Source organism: Varanus komodoensis, unplaced genomic scaffold, assembly GCF_004798865.1.
Source record: "Varanus komodoensis strain SLA01 unplaced genomic scaffold, ASM479886v1 scaffold35, whole genome shotgun sequence".
Lineage (NCBI taxonomy): Eukaryota > Metazoa > Chordata > Lepidosauria > Squamata > Varanidae > Varanus > Varanus komodoensis.
This window is the reverse complement of record NW_025335856.1, coordinates 778,176-804,623: the sequence shown is the minus strand read 5'-3', so window position 1 is coordinate 804,623 and position 26,448 is coordinate 778,176. Positions and strand designations below refer to the sequence as shown.

The window sequence follows — 26,448 nt, the reverse complement described above, 5'->3', positions numbered from 1 at the left end:
ACTGGCCCGTAAGCGAGAAGATGGTTCAGCAAAATAATAAAGCCATAGCGACACAGGGAGATGGATGGGAGAAGGGCATTGTGGGAACAAGAGCAAACTGCAGAGTTAAGCCAAGAGACTCGCAGAGCCTGTTGGGTGTGGAGGACAGTTTGCAATAGGCCAGGGAACCCAGAGGTGGCTGCCTCGGGAAAGTGATCCAGATTATTATTATCCAGAGGGGCCAAGGAAAAAAAGGACGTGCAAAGTGCAGTGACGCTAAGAGCAGCACACAGCCAATCTATCTTCCTTCTGACCACCCGCCTCTGTTTTCTCCCGATGGGGCGCAGTGGCTAACAAAGGGAGGCCCCTCCCTTTCCATTGCATTTTGCCCACATGTCCTTATTCCCTTATCCTAGGGCACCGAGGCTTCCTAGGATGTGGATTACCTGTGAATTACCCAGCATGCACTGAGACACCCCTCCAGCGATGGCATCACACACAGCACAAAATGGAGGCCTGTGGAACAAGGAAGTGGCAGTTTCTTTAACATCCTTCCCTTTGCCCCTGGTCGTATGAAGAGCCCATGAATCACCTCCCTGCTTTGCTTATGCCACGGGAAAAAGAACAGCACATACTGGACTGTAACGCTGCGCATCCACTTTACTGCTTTTCCCCTTCTCCATGGATCCTGCAGAGCTGCTAGAAGGGAGCAGCTGAGTTACTGAAACGAGGATAAATGACAAAAGAGTTCAGTCAGGATTTTTCTAGGCACTGGCTTATCTTTTCCCCAGTCCCATTCAGCTGCCACCTACACAGGGTACAATAAATGCCAATGGTCCTGGCCTTGGTCCCTGCCCCGCATTGATTATGACCCCCACGTTTTACCATCTCCAAAGGTGCTATTTTTGTTTGCAGCTCATAATCCCTACAATTTAAATCTCAACAAGGGTGCGGAGGGGGCAACTCCCTTTTACCTAATACAGGTGCATTTACCTAATGCACCTGTATAGAAATGCATGTGCTCAAACACCACGTGATGCTTTTGTTTCAAATGCTTAAGCATGCTTATTAAGCACAATTTATTTATTTTTATTTTTTATCTGAAAGCTTTTCTATCCCGTCCCCTACTGAATGTCTCGGGACAGCTTACAATAAGTAAGTAGAATAAAACAAACCCCACAGCGTTTGACCATTAATATACTAAAACTCAAGGTAAAATCAATTATTGCAGACAATTAGACTTGTCTACAATACCTAAACCACCACCAACACACCTCTGCTTTTACACCAGTGTGAAGCAGCAAACTGAAGAATAAATGAGCATAACAGGCAGGAAATAGCTGGCCAGTAACGTGGGGTGCACAGGGAGACACACCCACACGGGGGGTGTCTACAGATGCACCATGGCTCCTGGTTACCTCTCTCTGCAAGCATCACAGGCCACAGGTGCGACAGACAGTGAGCAATATGAACCAGCAGCTTCCCAAAACCTCACAGATGGGGGGGAAAAGGGGGTAGCTGTGGGCTTAATACTGTGGCTGGAGTTCAAAAACGGCTCGATCACAGCTTGCCTGACATTGCGCTGCAGAAGTGCTCACGTTGCTAGACCCAGACTCCACACCCAGAGCTGAAGGGCCTGCTGTTGGGGAGGAGACCACACCGCCTGGCAGGGTGGGCTAGAGTGGGGAAGCAATGGGCTGGCAAGCTGCTGCTTCAGAGTCTAAAGCCCCTGAAGGGTAGGGGAGAGCTCTGCAAAGAAAGCCTCAGAAGAGGCCAATGGCAGGAAGACCCCGTCCTGTGATGAGATTCAACAGAGAGGGGCAGGGGCAGCTTCAGAGGACCTGAGAAGGAACAGGTCTTTTTTAAAGAAGACTTTGGAGGACACCATGGGCACTGGCTGATGGGAGCAGCCATCATTTTCTGCAAGAGGCACTCTCTCCCAAACTAGGAAGGAATAGCAACAGACCAGTGAGGGTCATCAAGTCACTACATGAGTCAGTGGTGAAGTTTATTTTTCCGTTTTGTTTTTTAAAAAAGGGAAACGGAGATATTACCAAGTCAGTCCACAACCCACCTGAGTGTTCTCCCACCTGTGCAATCTTTGAAGACAATTCACCCCCCTCCCCCCCCCCCAATTATGGACATAGCTGGGCCAAATGCTGCCAAGGGATCCAGGAGAATCAACAAAAAATGCGTCACCCTTGCCCCATCTATTTCCTGACACAGAGCCATCAACCAGAGCAGCCAAGGCAGCTTCAGTCCCCAGACTAGGCCAGAAATTAGTCTAAAATATATCCCAATGATCATCTTCCTCCAGAAATACAGTTGGCATCATGGCATTGCCTTCTCAAAGCTCTTGATGCAGGGTGATAGTTACTCAGATTGTTCTACCAAGAGATTTCCACAAACAGCGGCCCCCCTCAAGGAAGGGCTCCCTGCAGCATCGTTTAAGGCAGGAGGGGCTGCACCCTCTTCTCTCACTGGCTTCCTCTGGGATCCCACCATCCTGGCAGCTCAAAGCAGCCAGCACTGGGAAGAATCAATGCAGACAAGATCCGTCTGCCCATGTCCTCAGGTTGTAAAATGGTCCATGCCACTTTGTGCAGGTAGAACCATAGCTACAGCACTCTTCAGGCATCAAGTCCCGACAGTGTATGTTGACACAAGCTGCCCATGCCCCCTAAATCCCCATGTGCATCACCCCCCCACTCCCCAGACTTGCCCTGCTGAGCAGCAAGGTCTGCTTTATCAGTGTCCAGATCCCATGGAGGAATCTACTTGCTCTGGAGCAAGTGCAGTGTGAGCCCTCTTCAGACTCCAGTGGGGACTAAAGCTGGCCAGAGTGCCCAGTCCCACAGCCCATACTTCTGTGTACCTATCTGGTTTGGGCAGGGCTTGCATCTGCACCTAGTTGGCAGAAACTGCCGGGACCCACAGGGGCGCTTGTGTGCAAATCTAATCTTCAGTGCTCTTTGTGGACTGGGAAAAACTTTGCAGGCTAGGACATAAAAATCACTCTGAATAGTTCTGCTGGGTGGCACGGCAGAGGCAAATCTTTCCAGGCGAGAGAGAGGCCCTTTTTTCTCCCTCTCTTGCAACAGCAGAGCTCAAGGGCAGCCAACAAATTCAGAGAAGGAGGGAGACACGATGTGTGATCACACAGCACACGTGATCTGCAGATTATGCTGCCACAGGGTACACTGATGGTCATTGGCTTATGGCCAAACTGAACGGTATGTACATGCATATGGCCCAGACTATAGTCTGAAGGCACATAAGGCACCCATTGTACTGAAGCCAAACAGGTCTGGGGTGGGCCTCTGCATGAAGGGGAGACCACCTGGGAGCTGCATGTAGCCACCTTGAGTTCCACAATGGGAGAAAGGTGGGATATGATATAATTAATAAATATGCATTTCATATATCTCTCATTTTTAAAGTTTTTTTAAATTTAAATTTAATTTTTTTTAATCTTTAAATTTTTATTTATTTCCTTTAAACAGTAGCTGCAGATGATCCCAATGCAGATCAAGACCATGGTGTGGGGGAGGAGAGGACTTAACTGTCCTCTTGGGGAATCTGCCTACTGAAAATGCCACACAATTCTGCTATTTGTCCAGGAAGAAGGGAAGCTGTCACGGTGGCAGAAAGAGGCCAGTTATGATGCAGTGGGGGCGGGGGGAGAGGGCAAATCATCATAGGAAGCTCCTAGGGCAGTGATGGCGAACCTTTTAGAGACCGAGTGCCCAAACTGCAACCCAAAACCCACTTATTTATCGCAAAGTGCCAAAACTGCAAAAAAACCTGAAAACTGAGGTTTTAGCTTAGAAAAAACAACTCACAGCCAGTCCAAGAAAATCTATATATATCCATGGCAGCGCACTGACTGGCCATGCGAAAGCTTGGACAAGAGATGCCTAATGAGTCACGGCTCATGACGTCCTTGCCCAGCGCTGCTATTCTTTTCCAAGCATGCGCATGGCCCCTGTGTGTGCTGTTATCCGATGCTTGGCTGCTGGGGTGACTTGGCTCGTGTGCCGACAGAGAGGGCTCTGCGTACCCGCTATGGCACGTGTGCCATAGGTTCACCACCACTGTCCTAGCGGGTGGTGTTTATTTTGAAAAAAATATTTAAAGATTTGCAAATGTGAGCTGAGATTTAATATGGGATTAGACAAATTCACAGAGGATAACCCTATCAACGGGAATCTGGTAATGCCCAGCAGAGGCCAGCAATGAAATGTTACTCCATTCCATTTCCTGTCCCCCACTTCTCATTTTCTCCATGAAGTCCGTATTTCATGCCTACTGTGCCTATTCAATCTTCACTGGGCTGCTTTTTCTCCCCCCACCCCCACCATCTGCATATTGGAATTTATACGTTCTATTTTAGGGCAAGAAGTCACACTTGTTCCCAGTCCTTTCTGTATTCTCTGATTTCCCCAAGGATTTCTATGGGCAGCTCATACTTCTATCCTCTGAATCAGTTAAAAATATCCCAGAACTAGGAAATGAGCTATCCAAACAAGGAGCATATGGCCTTCTCTAGCTATCTGCTACGTTCCTCTGGAGTATCTTCTCTTCCATTCCCCTTTTCCAACCACTCTCTTCCCTGTCTTTTCTGAGACCAAGCATGCCACCATGCCCTTTCATCTAGGCACCCTCATTCTTAACCCAAGAACCCTTTATTATTGTGGTTACTCCTGGCTACCTGGAAAACTGTAGTCAATTTTCTCGCACAGGCCATAACAGATGGGATCTTCCCTTCCTTGAAGGCCACTGACATGGCAAGCCTTCCTTAGGATTCAGTCCAAACACTGCCAGTGCAGTGAGGGATGCTGGAGGCCAGTCATGGCTTGGTGGCCACAGCATTGATGCAAAGGTAACACAGGTGCCCCTGGTCAGCCTGCCCTAAAACCTGCAAGAACTCGTTCTGTCATTACCTGGAGAGCTGGTACTGCTGGGTGTGCAGACGCTATCCTCTAGCCAGGCATTCTGGACCAGGGTGTCCTGCTTCTGGGGACCCTCAAGAGAGCACATCAACTCCTGCACAAGAGAAATGGGAAAGGGGCTTCAGCGGGCACTTCAGGGGGCTGCCTTGCTCAGATGGGACTGGGAAGGACTTGCATAAAAGGGAGAGTAAAGACCCTGCACTGACCGCCTCGTTCTCCTCCTCCTCCGATGTTTCGTTCTCTCTCACTCCGCTGCAACAGCTGCTCACATTGGATGAGGAACGGGACAGGGGCTGCATCACACAATACCCCGATGTCTGACTGGAGAGGGCTCTGCTGAAGGAACACAAGCTCCAGATCAGCGGCCCCAGGCATCCAGGAAGCCCTTCCACAAGCCCTCGTGACAAAGCCTCGCCACTCAGCGCAGGAGTGTGAAGCGCTGCCCAGGCATGCTCAGGCCCTCTGGGCCATTAGGATCCAGACACCTTATTTCCTCCAGTAAGATAATGCAGCAGGAACAGGTTTTCCTTTCCTTTGCCGTGCGGGCATTTTCTTAAGCCTCCCTTGCTTGTTCTCAACTCACTTGCTCTTCCTGTTGGGGAACTCTGGGGAGCTGGGACTGGAGGAGCCATCCGACTTGAGGTCAAAGAAAGGCCCTGGACTCTCCAATACCTTCTGTATCTTTTCAGCAACGTCTTTGCTGGGGGAGAAAGAAGGTCAGTTTACTACACAGAACCATACATCCTTCCATGATATCCAACTACCAGATTCTCTTCCAAGAAGTATAGAGACAGCAGGAACTCCTTGGAACGCCCCCCGCCCCCCAACAAGGCAGATCAGTCACTCAGCAGCTGTCTGTTTTTCTTTGAAGCAAGCAGAACTTAAAAAAAAAACACCTTTAACCTGCATTGACACATCATACTTTGCAGTTCTTGGCCTGATCACTATAACTGGAATATAGACTCACTCAGTGGTTCCCAACCTTAGGTTCCTCAGATATGGATGGACTACATGGCCCATAACTTCTGACCACTGGCTATGCTGGCTGGTTGGTTGGGCAGCTAGACATTATAGTCAGCAATATCTACAGATGCAAAGCTGGGTTGCAGGGCTGCAAACTTAACAGGTTAAACCCAAAATGTAAAAGAAGCAGCACTTCATATACATATCAATCCTGGGACAAGCTATACTGCTTGGAAAAGAATCCTGATTGACCAAGACAAGGCTTATTAAATGTAGGGCACTTAAAACTCTTGGCTTTCTCAGTTTCTACTTTCTAATTCAACCGAAGAGGGACAAATGTACTTTTAATAGCCAGAAGCAAGATGCAGCCAGAAAAGTTGGCTGATATTCAAGGCTGCATGAAGGTCAAGTACTTGCTTTTCCTAAGTGCCATGACACACTGCACAGGTTTGATAACATTAAAAGCTTCCACTTTAAAAGACTCTAGATTTCATAGTTCTAAGGAGGAAAAACTAAATGCAAGCCTGGGAAAGCAGAGTAACTCCACCATTAGCAATGGAGCCTGGAACCAGTGGGTCAGTCTAGATGCGATGAAGGAGGCAGAAGGAGTGTTTCTGAATAGTGTTTGCTATTGCCTTAATCTGGGTCACTGATTGTCAATTTTTATTGTTACCAAAAATCAGCAACATGGAGTGGATGCTTAACTCTTTCTTTACAAACCGTTTTTTTTCCAACTGAACCAGTCCCATCCACTTGCTTTTCTCCTTTGAGAAGAGAAGCAGATGGAGGAACAAGTTTGACCAAGAAAAAGGAGATAAGCCATTCTCCCTGTCTACCCCATGGGTCTGATAAAATCTGGAGGCCACACTGGCTTGACTGTAGACATCACAGGATGAGTAAAAAGGCCTCCAGCATGACTGGTTCAAGCTGTCCTGTTTCTGAGGTCCAAGGCTTTGCAAATGCACTGCTTGGGCCCTCCCAGAAGAGGCAGTAACTGAAGTCTATAGCCAGGAGAGCAAAACTGAGGAGGGAAAAAGAACACACCAGGATGCAGTTCTGTGTAGACTAATCCATGAGTAAGCGCCACTGAATTCCATGGGACTCCTACATAGACGTGCATGGCTGCACTGAAAGTAGTCATCATGCCTGCTAAATTTTGTTCCCACCTAGTGCTTTAGCACAAGTAAGTTTAACAGCTATGTGCAACAGCTGAGTTCAGTCAATAGAAAACACACCCTGCCCCATGGTGCCCCTCCAAGTACCAACTCGGCCTTCAATCCCATATCCAGCCAGCTAGAACTAAGTTTCACTGAATTCTGTGGATTTATTTATGAGCAGACAGGATTGCACCATTAGTGGCAAAAGAGGACTATAAAAAGGAGTGCCACTGGTGACAATGGGATTTGCTAGCAAAGAGATGGGAAGACAGGCCTGGCAGAGCTGGGTCCTTGCTCCACCTCCCTTGTTTGAGAATGGCCCTTACCTTAAACTGATCAGAATGCTGAAAAGCTGAAACTGGGCACTATGTGACTACTCTAAAATAGGTTGGTTGCAGCTGCATCAATGTTAAAATGCACTTAACACTGCAAATTATAAATAGCAGTGCTAGCAAGAACTCAGCAGAATATTGTCCGCATTCCCATAATTTTAAATAAAAATAACTTTGTGGACTCTGTTCTAGTGGTGGGGAACTGAAGGCCAAAGTAAAGCAAGGAAAACATAGAAGGCCACCTTCTGCAACGTCTAACAGAGGATCTTCTCCTGCCTTGGGGGATCTTTGACTTACAACTGGGATTCAGAAAAAAGCCTTTTGGCAGCAAGTACGTAAGGTTAGTACACCTGTAAACTCAACCACACACAATGACAGCAGCATTACATTTTCCAAAGTACTTAACCGTAACTGTATTTTAATACAAACTACCGCTTGCATTTCATTAAGTGTGTGAGTTCTATGACAAAGAGGGAAATAGATGGAACTCCAGGAGAACAGTGGGATGCATGAGAGTCCCTGGACGGATGTTCCAGTCCTTGTCACAAGCCATTTTTGAAAGCCACAAGATGCTTCCAAAGTTCCCTGCCAGGTAGCAAGCTGTGCTGCTTTCAGAAAAGGGCAGGGAGCTGGTGGGGAAGAGAATCAGAAAATGGCTTTCTCTTAATTCATATATTAAATTACATTAAATTCTCGGAACCGCAGCCACAGTCTCTGGCCAAGCTCCAAAGATGCGGGCTCCATATGCTTGGCATACGGTGTCTTAGCCAGGGTAGTCTTTTCACAGCATGCACTGTGTTGCCAGAGTTTCCAAAATGTTCTCTCAATATGCCTCTTACTACATTTTTCATAAGAAAGCTTAAAAGCAGGCCTAGCTAATGTCCCGCCTCCTATTTTTAACGAAAGCTAAATATCAAAATATTGCTATTTTATTCAGCTTCTTGTTAGTTTCTTGATTTTTGTGATATGTTTAGACTTATGTATTCTACATTTCAATTAAGCTGTAATGTGGGATTTTTACCCTAAAAAGTGGGCTATAAATCATTAAATAAATGAAATAAAAATCAACATTTGAAACGTTGAAAATAATTCAGCCAGGTGCAAAAAGGAAATATAAGTACTTTTCATTATTAATACACTGCATTCATATCTTGCCTTTTTTCCTCTTTCAAGGAACCTGAGGCAGCTTACATAGCTCCATTTTCTTTTCACAACAACCCAGCAAGGTAGGGTAGATTGAGTGCCAGTGATTAACTCAAAGGCACCCAGTGAACTTCATGGCCAGGTGGGGAATCAGCTAGGAACTTCTAGTCCAACGCTGTCACAACACAGGCTTTCAAATGTCAAGATCCTGTGCCACTGGAATTTTATGATCTATGAATATGCAGTTACCTATATCCCTCCCCATCCCCGATCCTCTTTTTCCACATTGCTGCATGTGTTTCCTTACAGACAAGTGAGATGCAGACCTGCCCTTACCCAGCCAGCAGGAGGTGAGGGCTGGACAAGACAGGCACTCCCATGGCTAACCGTGTCAAGCCAAGGCTTTTGCTTTGGGCAGGGGCTCAGGTTCAGCAGCCAGGGTCATTTTGAAACACAGAGCAGAGAGAAGCTGCACATACAGGGAAGGCTTCTTGGTTGTTTCTCGTCTCAGGATGTGCAGTTCGTTTTTTATATATCACACAAATTGTGTGATATATAAAACAAAACAAAACAAATTTTTGCAAAACACGTGAACCACATTGTCTTGTTTGGTCGTTCAATAACTATTATGGCTTTCTGTTTTTGCTTTTATGTAATAACTTTCCCCCTCTTCCACTGGACTTAAGTATGATTGCTACCTGAATCTCTGCTTGTACTGGAGTGTGAAACACCCTCACCCTGCTCCTGTTTAGGATTTTTTGCAAAACACGCTGGATCAGAACTGAACCGGTGCAACGCCTGCTGCTGGGAGCAGGGTCTCTAGTCCACTCTCTCTCTCTCTCTTCCGTGGCAGCTCCAGGACCTTGGCCCTTCCTCCCTGCCACTCTCCCCACTCATCCCCATCCAGACTCCCACATTCTCACAGGTTGCTCCCACAGGTGCTCTCTTTTCCGATCTCATCTGAAGGGAATTTCCTAAATATGGGGACCCATTCTGGGAAGAAGATGATACAATCCCCACTGAGGCTCCTCTTGTTTCCTTTTCAATTTTAATCCATAAGGTGCTGACCAGGTCAAAGAAGCCATATGATTCTGAATAATGGAGCCTATCTAAAAATGTAATACGACAGTCCTAAAATAGCTGAGTAGAGCAGCTGCAGAACTGGCAGAAACACCATACTGAGATGCCCACCCAAGTACCAAAATGGATGATGCCCACATGGAAACAGAACAGGGCAACATCCCGCACCATGGGCCAGGGTGAGGCGCTATTTCTGTGTACTCAGCAGGCAGCTTCTGGAAGGGGATGTCTCAAAAAAGACTGAGCAAAAGGTCTGCTTGTGGCTTCCAAGAAAGGAGTCAGCAGAGTCCATGGCTCACGACAGTGGGCTGTGGCTAAAAGTATAAAGCTCCTCCATTGTCTAAAAATGCGATCCCATTACAAGGGTCACCGGCCTTTCATTCCAACAGCCCAGTTGACACATCCAGGAGAGCTGCTACCATCTCGCCCCGCTTTCCCATGTGCTGGCCCTACCCATCCCTCGCACAAGCCGTACCTCTTCTCCTCTTGGATGTTCTCAATGCCAATGGCACTACTACGTCGCCCATTGAAGCGGCTGCCTCGGTTGCGTGACGGGCTTCTCCCCGGTAGGGCAAAGGACTAGAGGGGAAGGAAAGGACAGTAGGAAAAAAGGAGAGAAGGAGGAAGAAGTAGAAATGGCGAGAGCTGGAAGAGGAACACAAGACGGAAGCCTGGACTCCATACCCTGCCCTTGTTTCGTTATCCAATGCTAATGTTGCCTGTCTAGCTATCAAAACTGGAAGGCAATGAGCCAGAAGAGGAAGGGAGATCAAGAGGAATAAGAAGAGAGAGGACCACACAGAGGAGAGACAGGCTGAAAGAGAAAGGAATTCAGAGCATGACAGTAGCACTGGGGAAGGAAAATACAGACTGAGGAGAGAAACACAGGGGATGGAGAGTGTGCACAACGCCAGGGGGTCAGACGAGGTATTATGGCAAGTGGCGCAGCTGCCACCCAAAATGGTGCCCCCTGATCTTGTGCCATCCTTCCCCTCCATAACATCCTATAGAACTTACCTCATGCAGCAGAGCATGTTTCCCTCCCCACACCACTGGCAGTCAAGTTGTGGACCAGGGCAGGGAAAGCTGGAATGCCACAGAAGTAAACATGGCACAAAATAACTTCGGGGGGGGGGGGCAAAGGGGTGAACACATGACAGGTGTATTCTCATGAGCTGTGCATTTATTCCTGCATTGAATTTGCCTCAGAGAGCAAGAAGGAAAAACAAAAGGCAACATGCTCCAGGACATGCTTTTCCATTGCTCTACATCCAATTTGGCAGTCTTCCTTTGACTGCTGCTCTTCCTGCAATTGCCTTTCCCTGCAGAATTCCCCTAAAAGGGACATTTCCTTGCTGGCTTTCCTGGCCACGGAACTTGGAACCTGCAAAATCCTCAGCAGTCATCAAAGGGGAGAAATTGATACCTTTACCCTGAATCACCAAACCTTGCAGTGTCCTCTAGCCCCCTGCATCAGTGAGATTCTACTGCTGACTCTGAGCAAGCAACGGACACATTTGAGTGAGCAGTTCGGCAGTGGCACACAAACTTTCAGACTTTCTGCAAACCACCGGTCCTGCTACATAGTTTGCTGCTCCAATAGTCAAGGGCAAACTCAGGACAGAGGGACAGGCAGCAAAACACATGCTCTGCCTGGAAAAGATCCCTGGCCCATTACTCGGTATCAACAGGGGCTGTGTCCAACTCGGTTAAGTCCCACCTGAGGATATATGCACACAAGCACATTCTTCGCATTTAAGCTGCAACTCAAGTCCCGACTAAGGAGACAACAGCATCTACTTCTATCATATGCCTTCTGTGTCCATGCACAATAGGAAATGCTTGCTTGGATAATAACTGGAAGCCAACCCAAACAAATCCATTGCAAATCTGTCTCGGAAACATGCATGCGAAGCGAAAGAAGAGTCACTAACGTGGTTTTCCTACCTACTGTTCTTTCCTTCTAGACATTACATCATAAAGCCCTGCCTGTTAGTCAGTCAGTCAGTCACTGTATCAACTGACCTCGGCATGCAAACCACACTTGCAGCAGATATAACAAATCTCACTGTCAAATTGTCCTCAGTAGAGATGGAGGTAGCACACATTGCAAGCCATACAGAAACATTTTTGCTTCCCTTAAAAATTGAACCAAATCTGATTTCGGGCTACAGAAACATTGTCATCCTGAAGAATGGCTTATACCAAGAGAGGGGTGGTGGGGAAAATGCAATCCTGCTGGTCTTCTGAGATCTCTCTGTGTCTTTTGATGCCATATCATGGCACCCTTCTAGGTAGGCTTGTCTGGATTGAGAAGTGAGGAACCGGGGACCTGGCGTATGGGTGGTCCCGTTCTTACCTAGAGGGCTGATCCTAGAAGGCAGAGCCATGGAACTGCTGCTTGGCCCAATGCCATTTGTGCCAAAGGGGCCCCCGGGATCTGTGTTGTCCAACATGTTTTAACAGCTGTATCAGCCTCCCCCACTCTAGTGCCCTCCAGGTCGATACTGGCACAGGGTGCAATGAGGTCCAGACACAGAGAACTAGGGTAGAGAAATGAAGGGAGATGGAAGAGTAACACCCATGAAACGCCCGCAGGGGAAACTGGCAGCCACAGACAGAAAATGTGGATGAGCAGGAAGCCCACAGGAAGGCAGGGCAGCTGAAGAGAGGATGGCCTCTGCGCCATGAGCCCACCTCCCTGATGCCTTACCGCAGCAATAGCCTTGGGGCCCTCGGCAACACTCTGGTTGAGGGTGAGGCCGGCTGGAGCTGGGCGGTTGGGTGGAGTGGACGGCGGCGGCTGCTGCTGCTGCTTCCTCATGGCTATTCCCATGGTATCCAGGCTTTGGCTCCGGCCCCGGATCACCCGCTGGAGAGAAGGCAACAGGGAGACAGAGAGATACCTTCACAAGCCACTTGAAGCATACCCCTGGGCATGGGCGGGTGGGCAGAGCAAGGCACATGGAACCAGCGCAAGCAGTGCCTGGACTCCCTGCTTTCCTGCCAGGGCTTGGGCAGACAAAGAGGTGTTTCCAGGGGACAAGCAGAAAGCCTGCTGGAATCAGCCTAATCTGTATCCCCCTGGAGGAGCTCACTCTTTTCAGTTTCTTGAGGTCCTCCTTTAATCAAGAGAAACTCCCCTGCCAATCCGAACTCTCCAGTAAATAACCCAGTACAATTCACAGCTCTATAAACCCAGTGGGGGCGAGTTAAGGGAGAGAGAGAGCTCATTACTGGAACAAAGAGAGTCCAGGAACAAGCTGAGGGCTCCATTTTTCAATCTTTTAAGAACAGTTCTGCACAGCCAGTTCAGTGTATGCCGCAGCTCTGCAAAGAATGGATGGAAGAATCGCAGTTGTGATGCCTCCCAAGGAAAATGCAACAACAAAGACAAGAAACACCCTGTAGAAAATGAGCCTAGCGGAGGATAGACTTTTCTAGAATGGCTCACTACAGTAACATACCGACTTCATTGCAATGCAAGTATCAGCCACTGTTCCTGGCCCTCCATCACTGCCTGTTCTTGCATTTAATAACTTTAATGTGCTATTAATGTAATATTTATCTGAAGGAGGAATCGATATACATCAATTCTTACCAGGAAATGTCACCAAACTGAAAAATAAACCACATTTTCCAGGAGTCCACCTCTATTTCTAGATATGGGGGTGGGGTGGAGAGCGAATGTATTAAAATATACTTCAATTTCAGGGAAGTATCTTACACTAACATCCCTGATTAAAAATTAATTGCATCTGTTTGCCTTGCTGAACTTAAACTTAGTGACACTTGATCTCTTCTCAGAGGCATGGGGCAACCATGACTTCGCTCTATCTGTGGAACAGCCGTCCACATAACTGCGACACTCACCATCTTCTGCAGTAAACAAACCTGATGTCCTTAGATGGGCAATTCGTCCCTCCAGATGCTTTGGCCTACAACTCCCTCACTGTTATTTATCCTAGTCAAAGCTCATTTTGTTCTTCTGCAGAACCCCACCCTCCCTGAAAATACTTGCATTGTCACACCAGACAAAGTGGTGAGGAGGGAGCTGAACAAGCCCTGCGTCAAATGTCTCATCTCTTCCATGATCTTGTGCATCTACTTGTGTGTTCATGGTGGAGCTGCGATTCCAGCTCTGTACAAAGAACCTTTTCTTTCCTGCTTTTCTTCTGCATAATTTCTAGGTGGTGCTCAAAAGAGTGCAAATATGAAGACCTTACTTTCCTTTCAGGAATAATAGCCTATTTTCCCCACTCCAAAAAAACAAAGAAAAACAAAAGCAACCAAAAATGCTTTTAAAAGCAGCAGTAAAACTGGTGGATCACAATGTCATTCAAAGAAATAGTAAACTGTAAATAATGATGATTGCACAATAAATGCCTCCAGTGGTTAAGTTCTAAAGCCCTAAAGTTCTAAGACTTGTGTAGCACGTTCCATTCCACAAATATTTTATCCTGTGTGCTGATTCTAGTCCATTTCAAACCTCCAATCTGAGTAAAATTGAACTCTTATCCCAGATTTTGTCTCTTAAAATTTTGTTTTTAGTTTATACATCAAAATTGTCATGAGAATATGACAAAACTGTCCATGAGCTGCTTAGATCCTGGCTTCATTGCAACCTCCAATCATTGACCATACAGGCAGTCCATGGGTTATGAACAAGATCCATTCCTGAGAACATCTTTAAGTTGAATTTGTATGTAAGTCAATTCACGTGTAATCAGGCCTCCACATTTGTTGGGGTTGGGAGCACAGGACTCCCATGAAAGTAGAATAACCATGACTATCTCTAGGCCCCCTCCCGGCCTGAATTCACCAGTGCCTCCTCTTTGCACTGAGGAAAAGCCTGAGGAAAATCTCCCTCTCCAGATGGACAGGGCAGGAAGGCCTGCTTTGGAGGTCTCTCTCTCCCCACTTTCACTTCCTTTCTCTCTATGGTGATGCTATGGAGGCCCTCCCTCTCTCCCCTTTTGCTTCCCGCCCCCCTCTCTATGGTGATGACAGTTTTCTATGACAAGGTTTCAAGGTGGCTAGATGGAGGGGACACAATGGATGTGGTTTACCTGGATTTCAGCAAGGCCTTTGACAAAGTGCCCCATGATATCCTGGTTGAGAAAGTGAGGAGTTTTGAGATAGACCAATACCCTGTCCGATGGATTAGGGCATGGTTGACTGACTGAAAGCAGAGGGTAATGATTAGTGGGGAATCATCAGGATGGCGGCTAGTGACTTAGCAGGGTCCCCCAGGGCTCTGTCCTGGGGCTGATCCTGTTCAATCTTTTAATCAATGACATGGAAGAAGGGGTGAACAGTCCACTGATCAAATTCGCAGATGATACTAAAGCAGGGGCAGTGGCCACAACTGAGGAGCAGGTACTCCAGATCAAAAAAGATCTGGACAGACTATGGAAGTGGGCAGGAGACAACAGGATGGCATTCAATGTGGATAAGTGCAAGGTCTTGGGAGGGTGTCGTAAGTACAGGTTAGGGGACAAATGGCTGGAGAGCAGCACATTTGTCTTCAATTCCAATTTTTAAATTTTGTTTGTAATTATGGATGTACATAACTCAGGTGTTCGTGACCTGGGGACTGCCTGTACCACAACTCTGGTGCCAGTGCACTGCTACTTCATGAATCAGGCTACCCAGCCATAAGTAACAAAACTGCGGCCAAAGCATACCACATCATGCTTTGTGGGAAAAAGCTGGCACCCCCAACATTCAAGACCCCACACTGTGCATACAAACACAAGACCAGCATGTCAGGACTCAGCCTGGCATCGCTTCCTGCCTGATTTAGGATGTAATCCTGTGTTGCCAAACTAGAAAAAAGGCTACCGGCGGGCCCCAGCCCGTGTTCCCTCTGCTACAACACTGCTAGGTCATACTGTAACACAGCAGAATAGCTCAAGCACACACCAAGCAGCTGTGCTTTCTTTTGCTTTCACAATCAAATGCTGCCTTTTCCCTGCCCTAAAAAACCTCAGTGAAAGTGCTGGTTAGACACTGGAGGGTCATGATGATCTAAAGAGCCTCCATTCATCTGTGTGTAGGAAGTGACAAGTGCACAATAAATGCCTCATGTAGATGACCCCACGTTTCTCTAAGACTCCGTACAGATACCAGATCGATCTCTGTCTCTAGCCAAAGCCAAGCATAAATACTAGCCCTTCCCCTGAAGAGAGTTACAGTGTGCAGCATTGCATTAACTGTGCTGCTAAACCTTTTCCAAAGCGGGAGGGCACATGCAGGGGTGCATACTGTTATTCTGTGCAGAAAAGGTGGGGAACTGAGTGACTAGCAGGGTGGTGTGGGGGAAATGTTCCTTCTCAAGCACAGGGACAGGAAATACTAGGAATTGCTCATGGCCGAAATAAAGACTTCCCATTCACTAGCACACCAGGTGGCATCAGGGAAGAAGCAATTCTCATCTGTTCTGAGTGTGGGCCAGAGGAAGCAAAATAAACAAGCAAGCAAGCAAACATAAAAAGAAAGCACTGAAGCTGACCATGATCCAAGTCAAAAACTGTGTGCACGAAATGACTGTCAAAAAACCTAGCCATCTCCAGGCTGCAGTGTGCTACTTGACAACAATGGCTGATGCAAAAGTGGCCATGGATCCACCCAGCACTGCTCGAAAAACCAGACCTAAATCCACCATTCTTGACTCTCTCCACACTTGTAGCAAGTCCCATGCAGTACAGGGACAGCTTACAGAGGAGCACATGGCCTGAGCTTACGTGCCTTTATGACTGAGATCTTTGGGGAAGTCCTCTTTTCCAGCCCGCTCGTCTCTCCACCAAACAGCAACAAAGGCTGGCTGTTCCTATAATGCCGTGCCAGAGAACAGCCAGGGAAACAGGGCTAAGCGCTCCCTGCAGTCCCTGGAGCACTTGCAATGTTACTTCATGGTTTCACCCCAATCCTGCATTCTCTTCCAGCACATTGCCGTTCATATTGTGTTAGGCAGTGCAGAACCTGAGGAGGAGCTGCATCTGAGAACCTGAACCCAAAATCTCCATGTGATCAGTGCCTCAGTTTTAACTACGTGACCGGGGAGGCTGCTAGCCGCGTGCGACAAAGATATGTGTGGGCAAAAGGACCTGTGTGGAGCCTTTCAAAACATACTGACATGTAGCGTAGCGAAGAGGCCGGGCTGTGAGCCAGGAAACCCCTGGATTTCAGTACGCTACCATCTCTCAGCTTCAGCCCTACCTCACCCCACCTACCACAGGGAGATGACCTGTCTGTAAGAGTGGTTGTAGAGGTGATCCAGGTGAAGCGTTTTCCATACACAAAAAGCAAACCACCACCATTGTCACCACCGTCCATCAGGAGCAGTACAAAATGGGTGAACGCAACACGACCCTGAGAGAGTCAGCATCCGCTCCCTCCCTCACCTTGAAATTCTCAAAGAAGCCTCCGCCCCCGTTCTCCATTTTGTCCTCGTCACCAGAGGCCAGGCCCATCATGCTGCGGCTACGAATCTGCAGCTCCTCATACAGGCTCTCCAAGAGGGCACTGCGCGTACGCTCCTGCTCCAGAGAGAGAGACAGACAGAGGTGGGGGGGAAGCACACACATCAAAGTGCGATCCAAAGACAAGTGGAGCATCTGTGCGTGTGTGTGCCTACACACACAAGCAGAGAAAGACCAGCCCGAGTGACAGAATGGCAGGCAAGTCCATATCTAGGTTATTTATATAGTCCACTAAATCATATGAATTCAGCCTCAGGTCAGCTTTGTAGTGGTGTCTGGGCTAAACTTGAGGGGCTTCTTAGAAACAGGTTCCCTTTTGAAGATATTAAGACCAACACCAGAGGGTTTGCTCTTCAGTGAGCAAGGGAGACAGATCCTTTTTGGTGGCTATGCAGTGAGTGACTCCAGAACTCTCTCCAACAGGAATCTGTCAGGCCCTTTCTCTTTTGCCAGAAATTACAAACACTTGTTTGGACAGCCTTTTAATGTGATGCCCTATTGTTTCAGCTGCTTGGACTGGGTTTTGTTTAAGTGTTAGTTGTATTTGGCCATTACTTTCTGAAAGAGCATGTTGTATTGCTTTGTTTGGCTGCATGCCATACAGTACCCTGAGCAGAAGAATGAGAAAGGAATACATCGGCAATGCCAAGGGGACCCTTCCTCACTGTCTTTTAAAACAGTTTCTGCTACAGGAATGAAAGCCCCAGCCCAACCTGTACACTACCTGCCTCTTTTACTTCAAAGGCACTGGGTCCTTGCCTCAGTGCTACTGCTCCTTGGAGGAAGCGCAGGACACAAATGTGGCACGGATGCATAAAATATTGCAAAAAGGGAGCTGGAAGAATCTGAGGGCTTGTCAGAGAAACCACCTTCCCCAGTCTAGGCAACCTTCCACCTCCCTTCCTCCACACACTGGAAGAATGAGGTGCTACTGCAATAAGGAAGAATAGCCCGTGGGTTATGACTAGTCCACGTCATCTTGCCATCTCTTTACCTGCTCGTGTGTTTTTCTTCTCTTCTTAAGGGGCTTTCATTTCAAACAGGTACTCAGTCCTTTTAATTAGTTCCTGGCTTCCAACAATTTTAAGATTATGATAGAAATTGTGAGAAGTCTCCCGTGGAATAGATAATCCTACAATGGATTCCTGGTTGACTTGGCATTTCTTTTTGTATCTTACTAGTTCTTTCCAAGCCATTACTTCCTGCTCTTCATACAGCTGTTCCTTCTAAGAGATGTTAACAAAGTTAACAGTGAAGAAGCTCACCTCCAGCTTAGCAAATTTCTCAGCATGGTAGCAGCTATACTCTGCATTGATAAGTTTTGCCAGGAGAAATTCACGGAATTCAGCACCCTGTAAGAAGGAGAAGACTCACTCACCGTTTTGAAGGTTCTGCAAGACCCCGTTTCAAAATGACTCAGAACCCTTTTGGCATCAGAAAGGGGGCTAAAAGATTTTGGGATGTTTCTCAGCCGACCGAACTCACTCAAATTTCATGTCAATGTCAAAGCCTAGCAGAGACACCTCATACAGTAACCTTGAAATACTGCAATGGGCTGCACTCTACATTGTCAGTGCTTTCCACTCTCCATAGAAAAGAATCTCTCCCAGATGTTGGAATCTAGCAAATAAAGACTATCTTTCTTCCAGGTATATTAGCTTTTCACATACATGGGAGTTTTTGGCATACAGGGCCATACATACAAGTAATCCTGCATTTGCCATGTGGAAGGACACAGTCCCAATCAGAAAGTCCTTCAGAGATGCAGATCAATCTCTGCTAATCTCTGAAGTTAGGAGAAATTTGAGTGAAAAGTGTGAGTTTTCAGGAGTGTGAGGTGACTTTGAGCTACATACAGCACCAAGAACACTTTAGGCACTTCTACAAATAGACAATGGCAACAGAAACATGCTAGAGCAGAGGTGCGCATCCTCCAGCTTGCACTGAGACCCCCAATTCCCATCAGCCAATGGTAATGGATAAAGGGAGTTATAGTCCATCATCTACAGCAGCAGCCGTCAACCTTTTTGGCGCCAGGGATCAGTTTTGTAGAAGACAATTTTTCCATGGACCAGGGTGAGGGGATGGTTTCAGGATGATTCGAGTGCATTACAGCAGTGCCTCATACTCTGAACTTAATTCATTTCAGGAGGCCATTTGAACCCTGAATTTTTGGAAGTGCAAATCAATTTTCCCTATTAGAAATAATGGAAAGTGAATTAATCTGTTCCCACACACTAAACAATACCCATTTTGATAAATTTAAACAGCAAATATAGCCTCCTGAAACAAATGAAGTTTGAAGTTATATATGAGGTGTGATCAAAAATATGGTGAAAGTTTAAATAAAAATATTATTACAATAAAAGACACATTGCCATTATCCCCCTCAAAATATTCCCCCTCACTTCAAATGAATTACCTCATCATTCTTGAGATTCCTTAGTTACACTGTCATGGCTCCCTTGATGTTGTGAATCAATTCAAGCTGAATGGATTCAAGACAAGATGATTCAATTCAAGCCAAATGGATTTAAGACATGGCAAATTGATTCAAGATGAACAGATTCAAGGCAAGACAAATCCATTCAATATGAATGAAATGAAGACAAGGCAAATCGATTCAGGATGAATGGATTTAAGACAAGATGAATCAATTCAAGCCAAATGGGTCCTGGACAAGATGAATCAATTCAAGCAGAATGGATCCCAGACAAGATGAATGGATTCAAGATGAATGGATTCAGGGCAATACAAATCAATTCAAGATGAATGGATTCATGATGAATCAATTCAAGATTAATAGATTCAAATTAAGATAAATTGATTCAAGATGAAGACAAGATGAATCAATTCAAACCGAATGGATCCCAGACAAGCCAAATCGATTCAAAATGAATGGATTCAAGACAAGAGTGTAAGCCGTCCTGAGGCTGCGGCAAAGGACAGCATATAAATGTTTTAATAAAGATGAAGCAATTCAAGCCAAATGGATCCTAGACAAGACGATCTGAATCGAGGTGAATAGATTCAAGACAAGACAAATGGATTTAAGATGAATGGATTCAAGACAAGACAAATCAATTCAAGCCGAATGGATTCAAGACAGGACAGACTGACTCAAGACAAATGGATTCAGGACATCAAGGCAATGTATCTTTTACTGTAATGTGTGTGTGTGTGTTTTTTTAACTTGGGTATACTACCAGTGATGTTTTTGCTGCGACAGCATTTTTTTCACTTCACTCGCAGTTTGAACTTAGAAGCATCATTTGAAATGCGGAGCGATCTTATCTTGACTCTAATGTTCAAACTCTGGAATCTTTGAAGTTAAGAGTCCTGCTGTGCGGCCTGCTTCCTGACAGGCCACGGACCAGCACTGGTCCATGGCCTGGGGGTGGGGGACCCCTGATCTAGGGGGCCACAGAGTCCCCACCCCTGTGCTGGAGCCATACCTGTGATGACTGCAGGATTTTTCTAGCCCTAGATAGTTCCATGGTATGCAGCCTGCACTGTGGAGAAAGTTACCCAAAGGCCTTTCCCCTTAAAGCTTTCCTTTTTCCTGCTACAGGAACCCATGAAATTAACAAACCTTTTTGAATATTGCTGGATTTGGGAGAGGAGGCCCAAAGAAGGGAACGTCGTCACGTGCTGTCACAGAAACCTGAAATAATCAGAAATGACAGAATGACTCAAGAATAGGATAGAATAGGACTACTGGACAGGGTAGGGCAGAGAAAAAAGAATTCAAGAATTTTCTTGCTCTCTGGTGAAATAGTGAATAATCACCAAGCAACTCAAAATGAACTTCTGCTTATGACCAAAAGGTGCAGACTGCCAGAAATACCCCACATACAGACCTCACACCCTGCACAAATTGGGGCCAAAGGATGATTTGGGAGGGACGGTTCAGGCCCGCAACTGGGCCTTCTCACACACATACCATAAACCCATCCTATATCTATTCTCTTATAAGCCATGAAAAAGTGTATATTTTAATTCTAACATTATAGTTTCTACCCTTCTGGAGTTACGCTGTGGTCCATAATGGAATTTTTTTCCTATGACCCCAATCACAGCCAGCTTTATTGCTGTTTTTATCACCCACCCAGAAGGGATTACAGCATACAAACTATTTTGTAAAATTTAGCTTTTGCTCATTTTTTTCCATAACGAACCAACACAACTGCAAACATTTTATAAATAGACATTGACCAGGTTCACACCACATAAGGACGCATCATGGTCTGCAAACCCAAATGGATTCCCAGGGGGTGGTTTGTTTGAGGGCGACAAGCCACCCTAACAACCCACAGTTTATTTTAAGGATTGTTGCACCCATGGCAGGTTGCCAGGTCATCCAAACCCAGGCGACTGGCCACACTGTGCATACTGGGGTTCAGCTACTGAGCCACCTGGCGAAACTCAAGCTCCCATCAAACATGCCCAAGGACCCATCAGTGTCAGCCATGCCACAAGCACCCAAACAGCACTTTGAGGTGGCTGGCATGGGCTTGCTGGTCTCCCTGCTGCACCTGGAAGCTGTTTTGGCCTATCTGCAGCTCTTGATGCTTTTACCCCTTTTTCCCTGCAGATCGTGAAAGCCAGCTTGACCGTGATCCCTATTTTGGCATCCACCGGCAGCCCCTCAAAGAGTTCAAGCGGCACCTTGGAGGGGCTGTCAAGACCAAAAGTTTGCACACAAAATGCATGCAGCTAGGTACTTCTTCTCTTCTTTTCTTCTCTTGCCACATGTGCGTAACTGTGGAAGTTTGTGACAACAGAAATTCGAAGCCTCAGCCAGGACAACATGAGCAAGGGAAAGCAGAGGCACACATGACCTTTGCGGATGAAATGGGATTGGTGTGATTTACACCATCTTCGTAGTGAGATCGTCCTCTCTTCCTCACCAACAGTCTGAGGGTGATGTACAGTTTGCACTTTTCCCTGAGACTTTCCCAAAAGAAAGCACTTTCTCAAGTACCTGGAATTTCTAGAGAAAGTGAAAAATATATCAAGGGAAACCAAGGGAGGAAAACTATTCAGAGCTTCTTTGGGCCAGTGTTCCAGACTTGGTACCTGCTCCAATGTGGCAGCAACCATTTCTCAGCATACTGCACAAGCCAAGACTCTAAATTTCTAGACTTGCACAACTGCAAGCCTCTGTAGTTGTGGCTAAATATAATAATTTAAAAATGAAAAAATGTGGGTGCAATTGAGAAAAAAGGTTTGCTAAGCACTGAAATTCCCACTGAATTAAAAAAAAAAAGTAAATGGTAAAAAGGATGTGGTGAGCTGAAAATGGCTTGCAATTGCAGCAAGGAGAAGAGGGACACCCGTGGTAGGACTGAAGATGCATCTAATGTACAACTGGACTCACTCCTGTTTATGCCCCGCCCTTTTTGGTCCTCCCAGTCCTCCCAGTTTTATTCCCTTCATCCTCTCACAGGTATCACTGGAGTCTCCCCAATAGAACCAATCTGTCTCCTTTTCCTACGCCACAATTGTGAGCCCTTTAGTGCTCTCTGCAGCTTTAACCTTTTTATTATTATTATTTTAAACAGAATATGAAAAACTGTCCAATTTGACAGCTGGTGTTGTTCAGGAGGCACACTGGAGGGGCTGCACTGATTTGTCACTCTCCCTTTTTTGAGGGCAAGAAATTTGCACAAAAGCTTAAAAACAGATCTATTTAGTTAACTGATTACTTGGACTTGGACATGTCAAAGGGCAATCATTCCTCTCCATGGCCAATGACCCTGAGAGACAGCAATGAGCTCTGTCTTTCATTCCATTTCGCTTTACCCTGGCAGGTGTCAAAAGGCGAGATGTCAAGAAAAATCAAAGCCAGGAGAACTTTGCTCATGAAAGGGGTGGCCGGTTTCTTTTGGACCCGACTCTTCTCAGAGTCCAATTGTACTTATTTGCTCTCTCCACACACACACACATACTCCTTTGCCAAGTATTACTGAGCCTTGGTCCATGTGTGCAAAGCTTCTTAGCAGGTGGGCCCCAATTTTGCCCCAGTCACCATTTCAGGGTTGTTGTTGTTTTTTAACTGTTGGGAGTATTTTTACACATTTAAAGGCTGGGAAGTAAATGGAAAGGCAATTTGTGCACCTTTAAAGGCTGGGCAATAAATGCAGGGAAAAATTGAATACCTGCTGTAGCTGCTCTGAAAAGGAGTGGCAGGTGTGTACTGTCAGCTGTTTTTGCCAGCCAAGTTGTATAAACCTGTCTTCCCTGTTAACGCTGTTAACATTTGGTTCTAAAGTCTTTCAGGAAGTGCTAGGATGTTTTTACTGTGGATCATATTTTATATTGCATTTTATTGTATTGTACACCATGCAAGAATGCTTCAGCTACTCGGCACTATAGAGGTATTTTTACTTATTTAATATTTATATACCGCCTCGTTCCCACAGACTCAGTTATTATAAGTAGTATATAATATATTATAAACATTTAAAGCAACATTATTATCACTGTTACTACCAATAGTGAGAAAATAACGTTGCCAAGGTACAGCCACCCCACCCCTTTTCTGGCGCACTTACTCTGTCCACCCTTTCTCTCATTTTTGGTGCTTTTGAACTGCACAACTGGGTCCCTCTTCTTTGTTTTATCTTTACCCATTCCTCCTCAAAGGTAAACAAATCATCCTTTATGCAGCCTCGTCTTGTCAATTTCCTTTTACATTACCTATTTCACCTCAGAGCACCTTCCACAGCTGCATCATCCAAGTATATTGACAACACAGGACTGCACACATCCAACAGCTAAAAGTGTAGTCTTGCATGCTTGCAAAATAAAGGGGAATCTGTTTTTGGAAAATCACGAGAAAATCCACATACTTCCACAGCACCAAATAAGAAAGAAAAGGAAGACTATGGAGAAAATAGGGCTGCAGTCAGAGAAGGCAAGGAGGGGAAGACAAGACCGGTCCTGCCACGAAGGTGCCTGGGAGATGTGCTGGAGCTGGCCAGAGGACTCAGGCCCAGGAGAAGCAGCCCCGGCAAGCTGAACGATCTGTCAGGAACACCACGGGCTGGCCAGGGAGCAGCCAACCCACCCGCCACGGCTTGTTTACAGGGAGGCCTAGCACGGCATGCGAATGCAGCCAGCAGGGGCCCATGCGCGCTTGCCTTGTAGAGCGTCTCCCCAGGGGGGCGGCGGTGGAGCTGCACGACCACATAGGCATGCAGGAAGTTCGATGCAATCATGTCGGGCACAAATGGCGTATTTTCATCCTGGAAGACAATGGCCACGATATCATTCCCGATGTGGCGCTTCCGCTGAAGCTGCAAGAGGAGACAGAGGAACGCGTGAGAAGGGAGTGGCCCTTCGGAGGAGCAGCCTGCCCAGCAAGACCTACTCAGTCTCCAGACTCTCCTCTCCATGAATTTCCAGCTTCCAGACCAGCTAGTTCCCCAAACAGGTAGCTGCCTCTTATTCCAACTGCAACTTTCTTCAACAATCCCTTTGTCACACCAGCACCCGAACTGTTCCCATCACTCTGTGGCTGTGGCGTGCAAACTCCAGTGTGCTACCGGGCACCATTTTTGGCCCCCACCTAACCTACCCCCACCCCTAAGTACAGAAATAGCGTTCTGTAATCACTGAAAAGTGTGGGTTCAAAGAAGTTAATTTTGTGTTGGACGAAGACTTCATCTCTGCCTTTAACTAAATCTTTTGGACAAGCGACGTGTCTCTTCCAACTAGCCACTCCTTCCACGGAGGCCATTTTGCGCAGAAGAGTTTCCTTCATTGCCAAATGGGTCCACAGGCCCAAAGACATTGCTTGCCCCTGCTCTGGAAGCTTACAAACCAGTATTGTTCAGACAGACTTTCCAAGAAAGCCAGGAGATGAGTGAGAGGCAGGCATCCAAAGCCGCACCCTCTGCTCTAGCTCCACTCCTGCTTACAGGGAAACAGGCCAGGAAGCTGCAGGAAGGTTCCAGCCACATCCAAACCAGGTTAGTATAGCTGATAATCTCCAAACACGCCAGAATATGACACTGTGATTTAAGGTTGGCTACTGAATCCCGCCTTGTTTGGAGACCATTAACTATAATTTCCAGTTTGTGAATAAGAGGAAACAGGTTAGGTGCAGTTAAATAGCTTTTTTTAGCTGGCTCATGTGAAAGAAGTAAAAGGGCCTAGGAGAGTGTGCTAAACTCGCTCATTTCCTTGTCCTGTTAAGACGGAATGGGATTATCTGAAGGGACCACTGTGTTCCCCAGAGCGCTCCACAAGATACCTGCTGGGCATCTCCCTCGGTGAAGGGCAACATTGTAGAGACGTGGAACATGATCTCTTTCCCCCGGAAGTTTGTGTAGATAGATTCAGTTCCTGTCTGGCCTCTCGTGACATCCAAGCCACCTCGAAATCTGAGCAGACCAACAAAGGAAAGGCAAAAGAAGGTGGGTGGAAAGAAGAGCAAAGAACAAAGAGAGGCCACGAACAAAAGTAGCACTGTCATTAAAGATGGTAACGCAAGTGAAGCAACAGGAGTATTCTGGTCTGGCCGTTTGCTTTACCGAACTACCTGTGGTTTGGAAGTGTTATGGTTTGGCCCTTCCCCCTCCCAAGCCCTAGATGCTGGCTGCAAGAGCTTTAAAATAAACTGCTCAAGTATTTTTTGTATTTTTGGCCCCAGTGCTTTTGCTTTTAGTCCTGTCCACCACCTGAATGCAGGCCCCCCCGCCCCCCACCCCCATTTCTGAAACTGAATTAACTGTTTCAGCTAAAGGAGGTTTCCCCAACCTGGTCTACTTCTGTTGGTCAAAGTCATTTGTTCTGACACACATCTCAACAGGAAGAACAGGCCAGCAAAGACACCTTATGAAACCTGTTTCGACATCTGTAGAAATGTCTGTTTTTTCTCTGCTCCATTGTCTATATTTCTATTGCAGTTTTAGAACTCAATGAAAAGCAGTTTAATAAATATGGAGAAAAAAATAATCTTGACACTAAGGAGTGACAGGGCCTTTCCCAGGGAGCAGACTGAGTCCGAGGTGCCCAATCCTATATGCAGTTACTATGGGAAAGCCCCACAGAGCTCAGGGATACTTCCAGGCGACTGCACTACAAGAGGGTGGAACTCTGTTTTTCCCTGGAGGCTTTCGGTTAGCAGAAGATCAGTGCCCAAGTGTACAGCATTGGACTGTTTCTTTATGAAAGATAATTCAATGGTGAAACAATGGAGCAAATTAACACTTTCAATACTTTGGTGTTTTTGGAATTATGAATGCCAAAGTATTCACATTTATCCTGTTCAATAAAATTAGAGATCTGTATTCAGCAAAACTTAAGCCTTTGCATACATTTCACAGGCAATTCTGTATTTTTCAGAGTC

The 26,448-nt window shown here is 46.4% G+C and overlaps 1 protein-coding gene across 1 annotated transcript in view; it reads right to left on the bottom strand.

The window, feature by feature from the left end:
* LOC123028061 (rap1 GTPase-activating protein 1-like) overlaps nucleotides 1-26,448 on the bottom strand; it is a 38,450-nt gene that overhangs the window by 1,253 nt on the left and 10,749 nt on the right. Inside the window, exons 10-21 of the mRNA XM_044439547.1 lie at nucleotides 25,351-25,480; nucleotides 24,236-24,391; nucleotides 20,683-20,754; nucleotides 18,356-18,442; nucleotides 17,013-17,147; nucleotides 12,320-12,478; nucleotides 10,082-10,185; nucleotides 5,515-5,631; nucleotides 5,138-5,264; nucleotides 4,923-5,025; nucleotides 615-700; nucleotides 426-495 (exon numbers count right to left, since the gene is read on the bottom strand). Of these exons, the coding sequence (XP_044295482.1) occupies nucleotides 472-495; nucleotides 615-700; nucleotides 4,923-5,025; nucleotides 5,138-5,264; nucleotides 5,515-5,631; nucleotides 10,082-10,185; nucleotides 12,320-12,478; nucleotides 17,013-17,147; nucleotides 18,356-18,442; nucleotides 20,683-20,754; nucleotides 24,236-24,391; nucleotides 25,351-25,480 (1,300 nt within the window). The 3' untranslated portion in view covers nucleotides 426-471. The remainder of the gene's footprint in view (nucleotides 1-425; nucleotides 496-614; nucleotides 701-4,922; nucleotides 5,026-5,137; nucleotides 5,265-5,514; nucleotides 5,632-10,081; nucleotides 10,186-12,319; nucleotides 12,479-17,012; nucleotides 17,148-18,355; nucleotides 18,443-20,682; nucleotides 20,755-24,235; nucleotides 24,392-25,350; nucleotides 25,481-26,448) is intronic.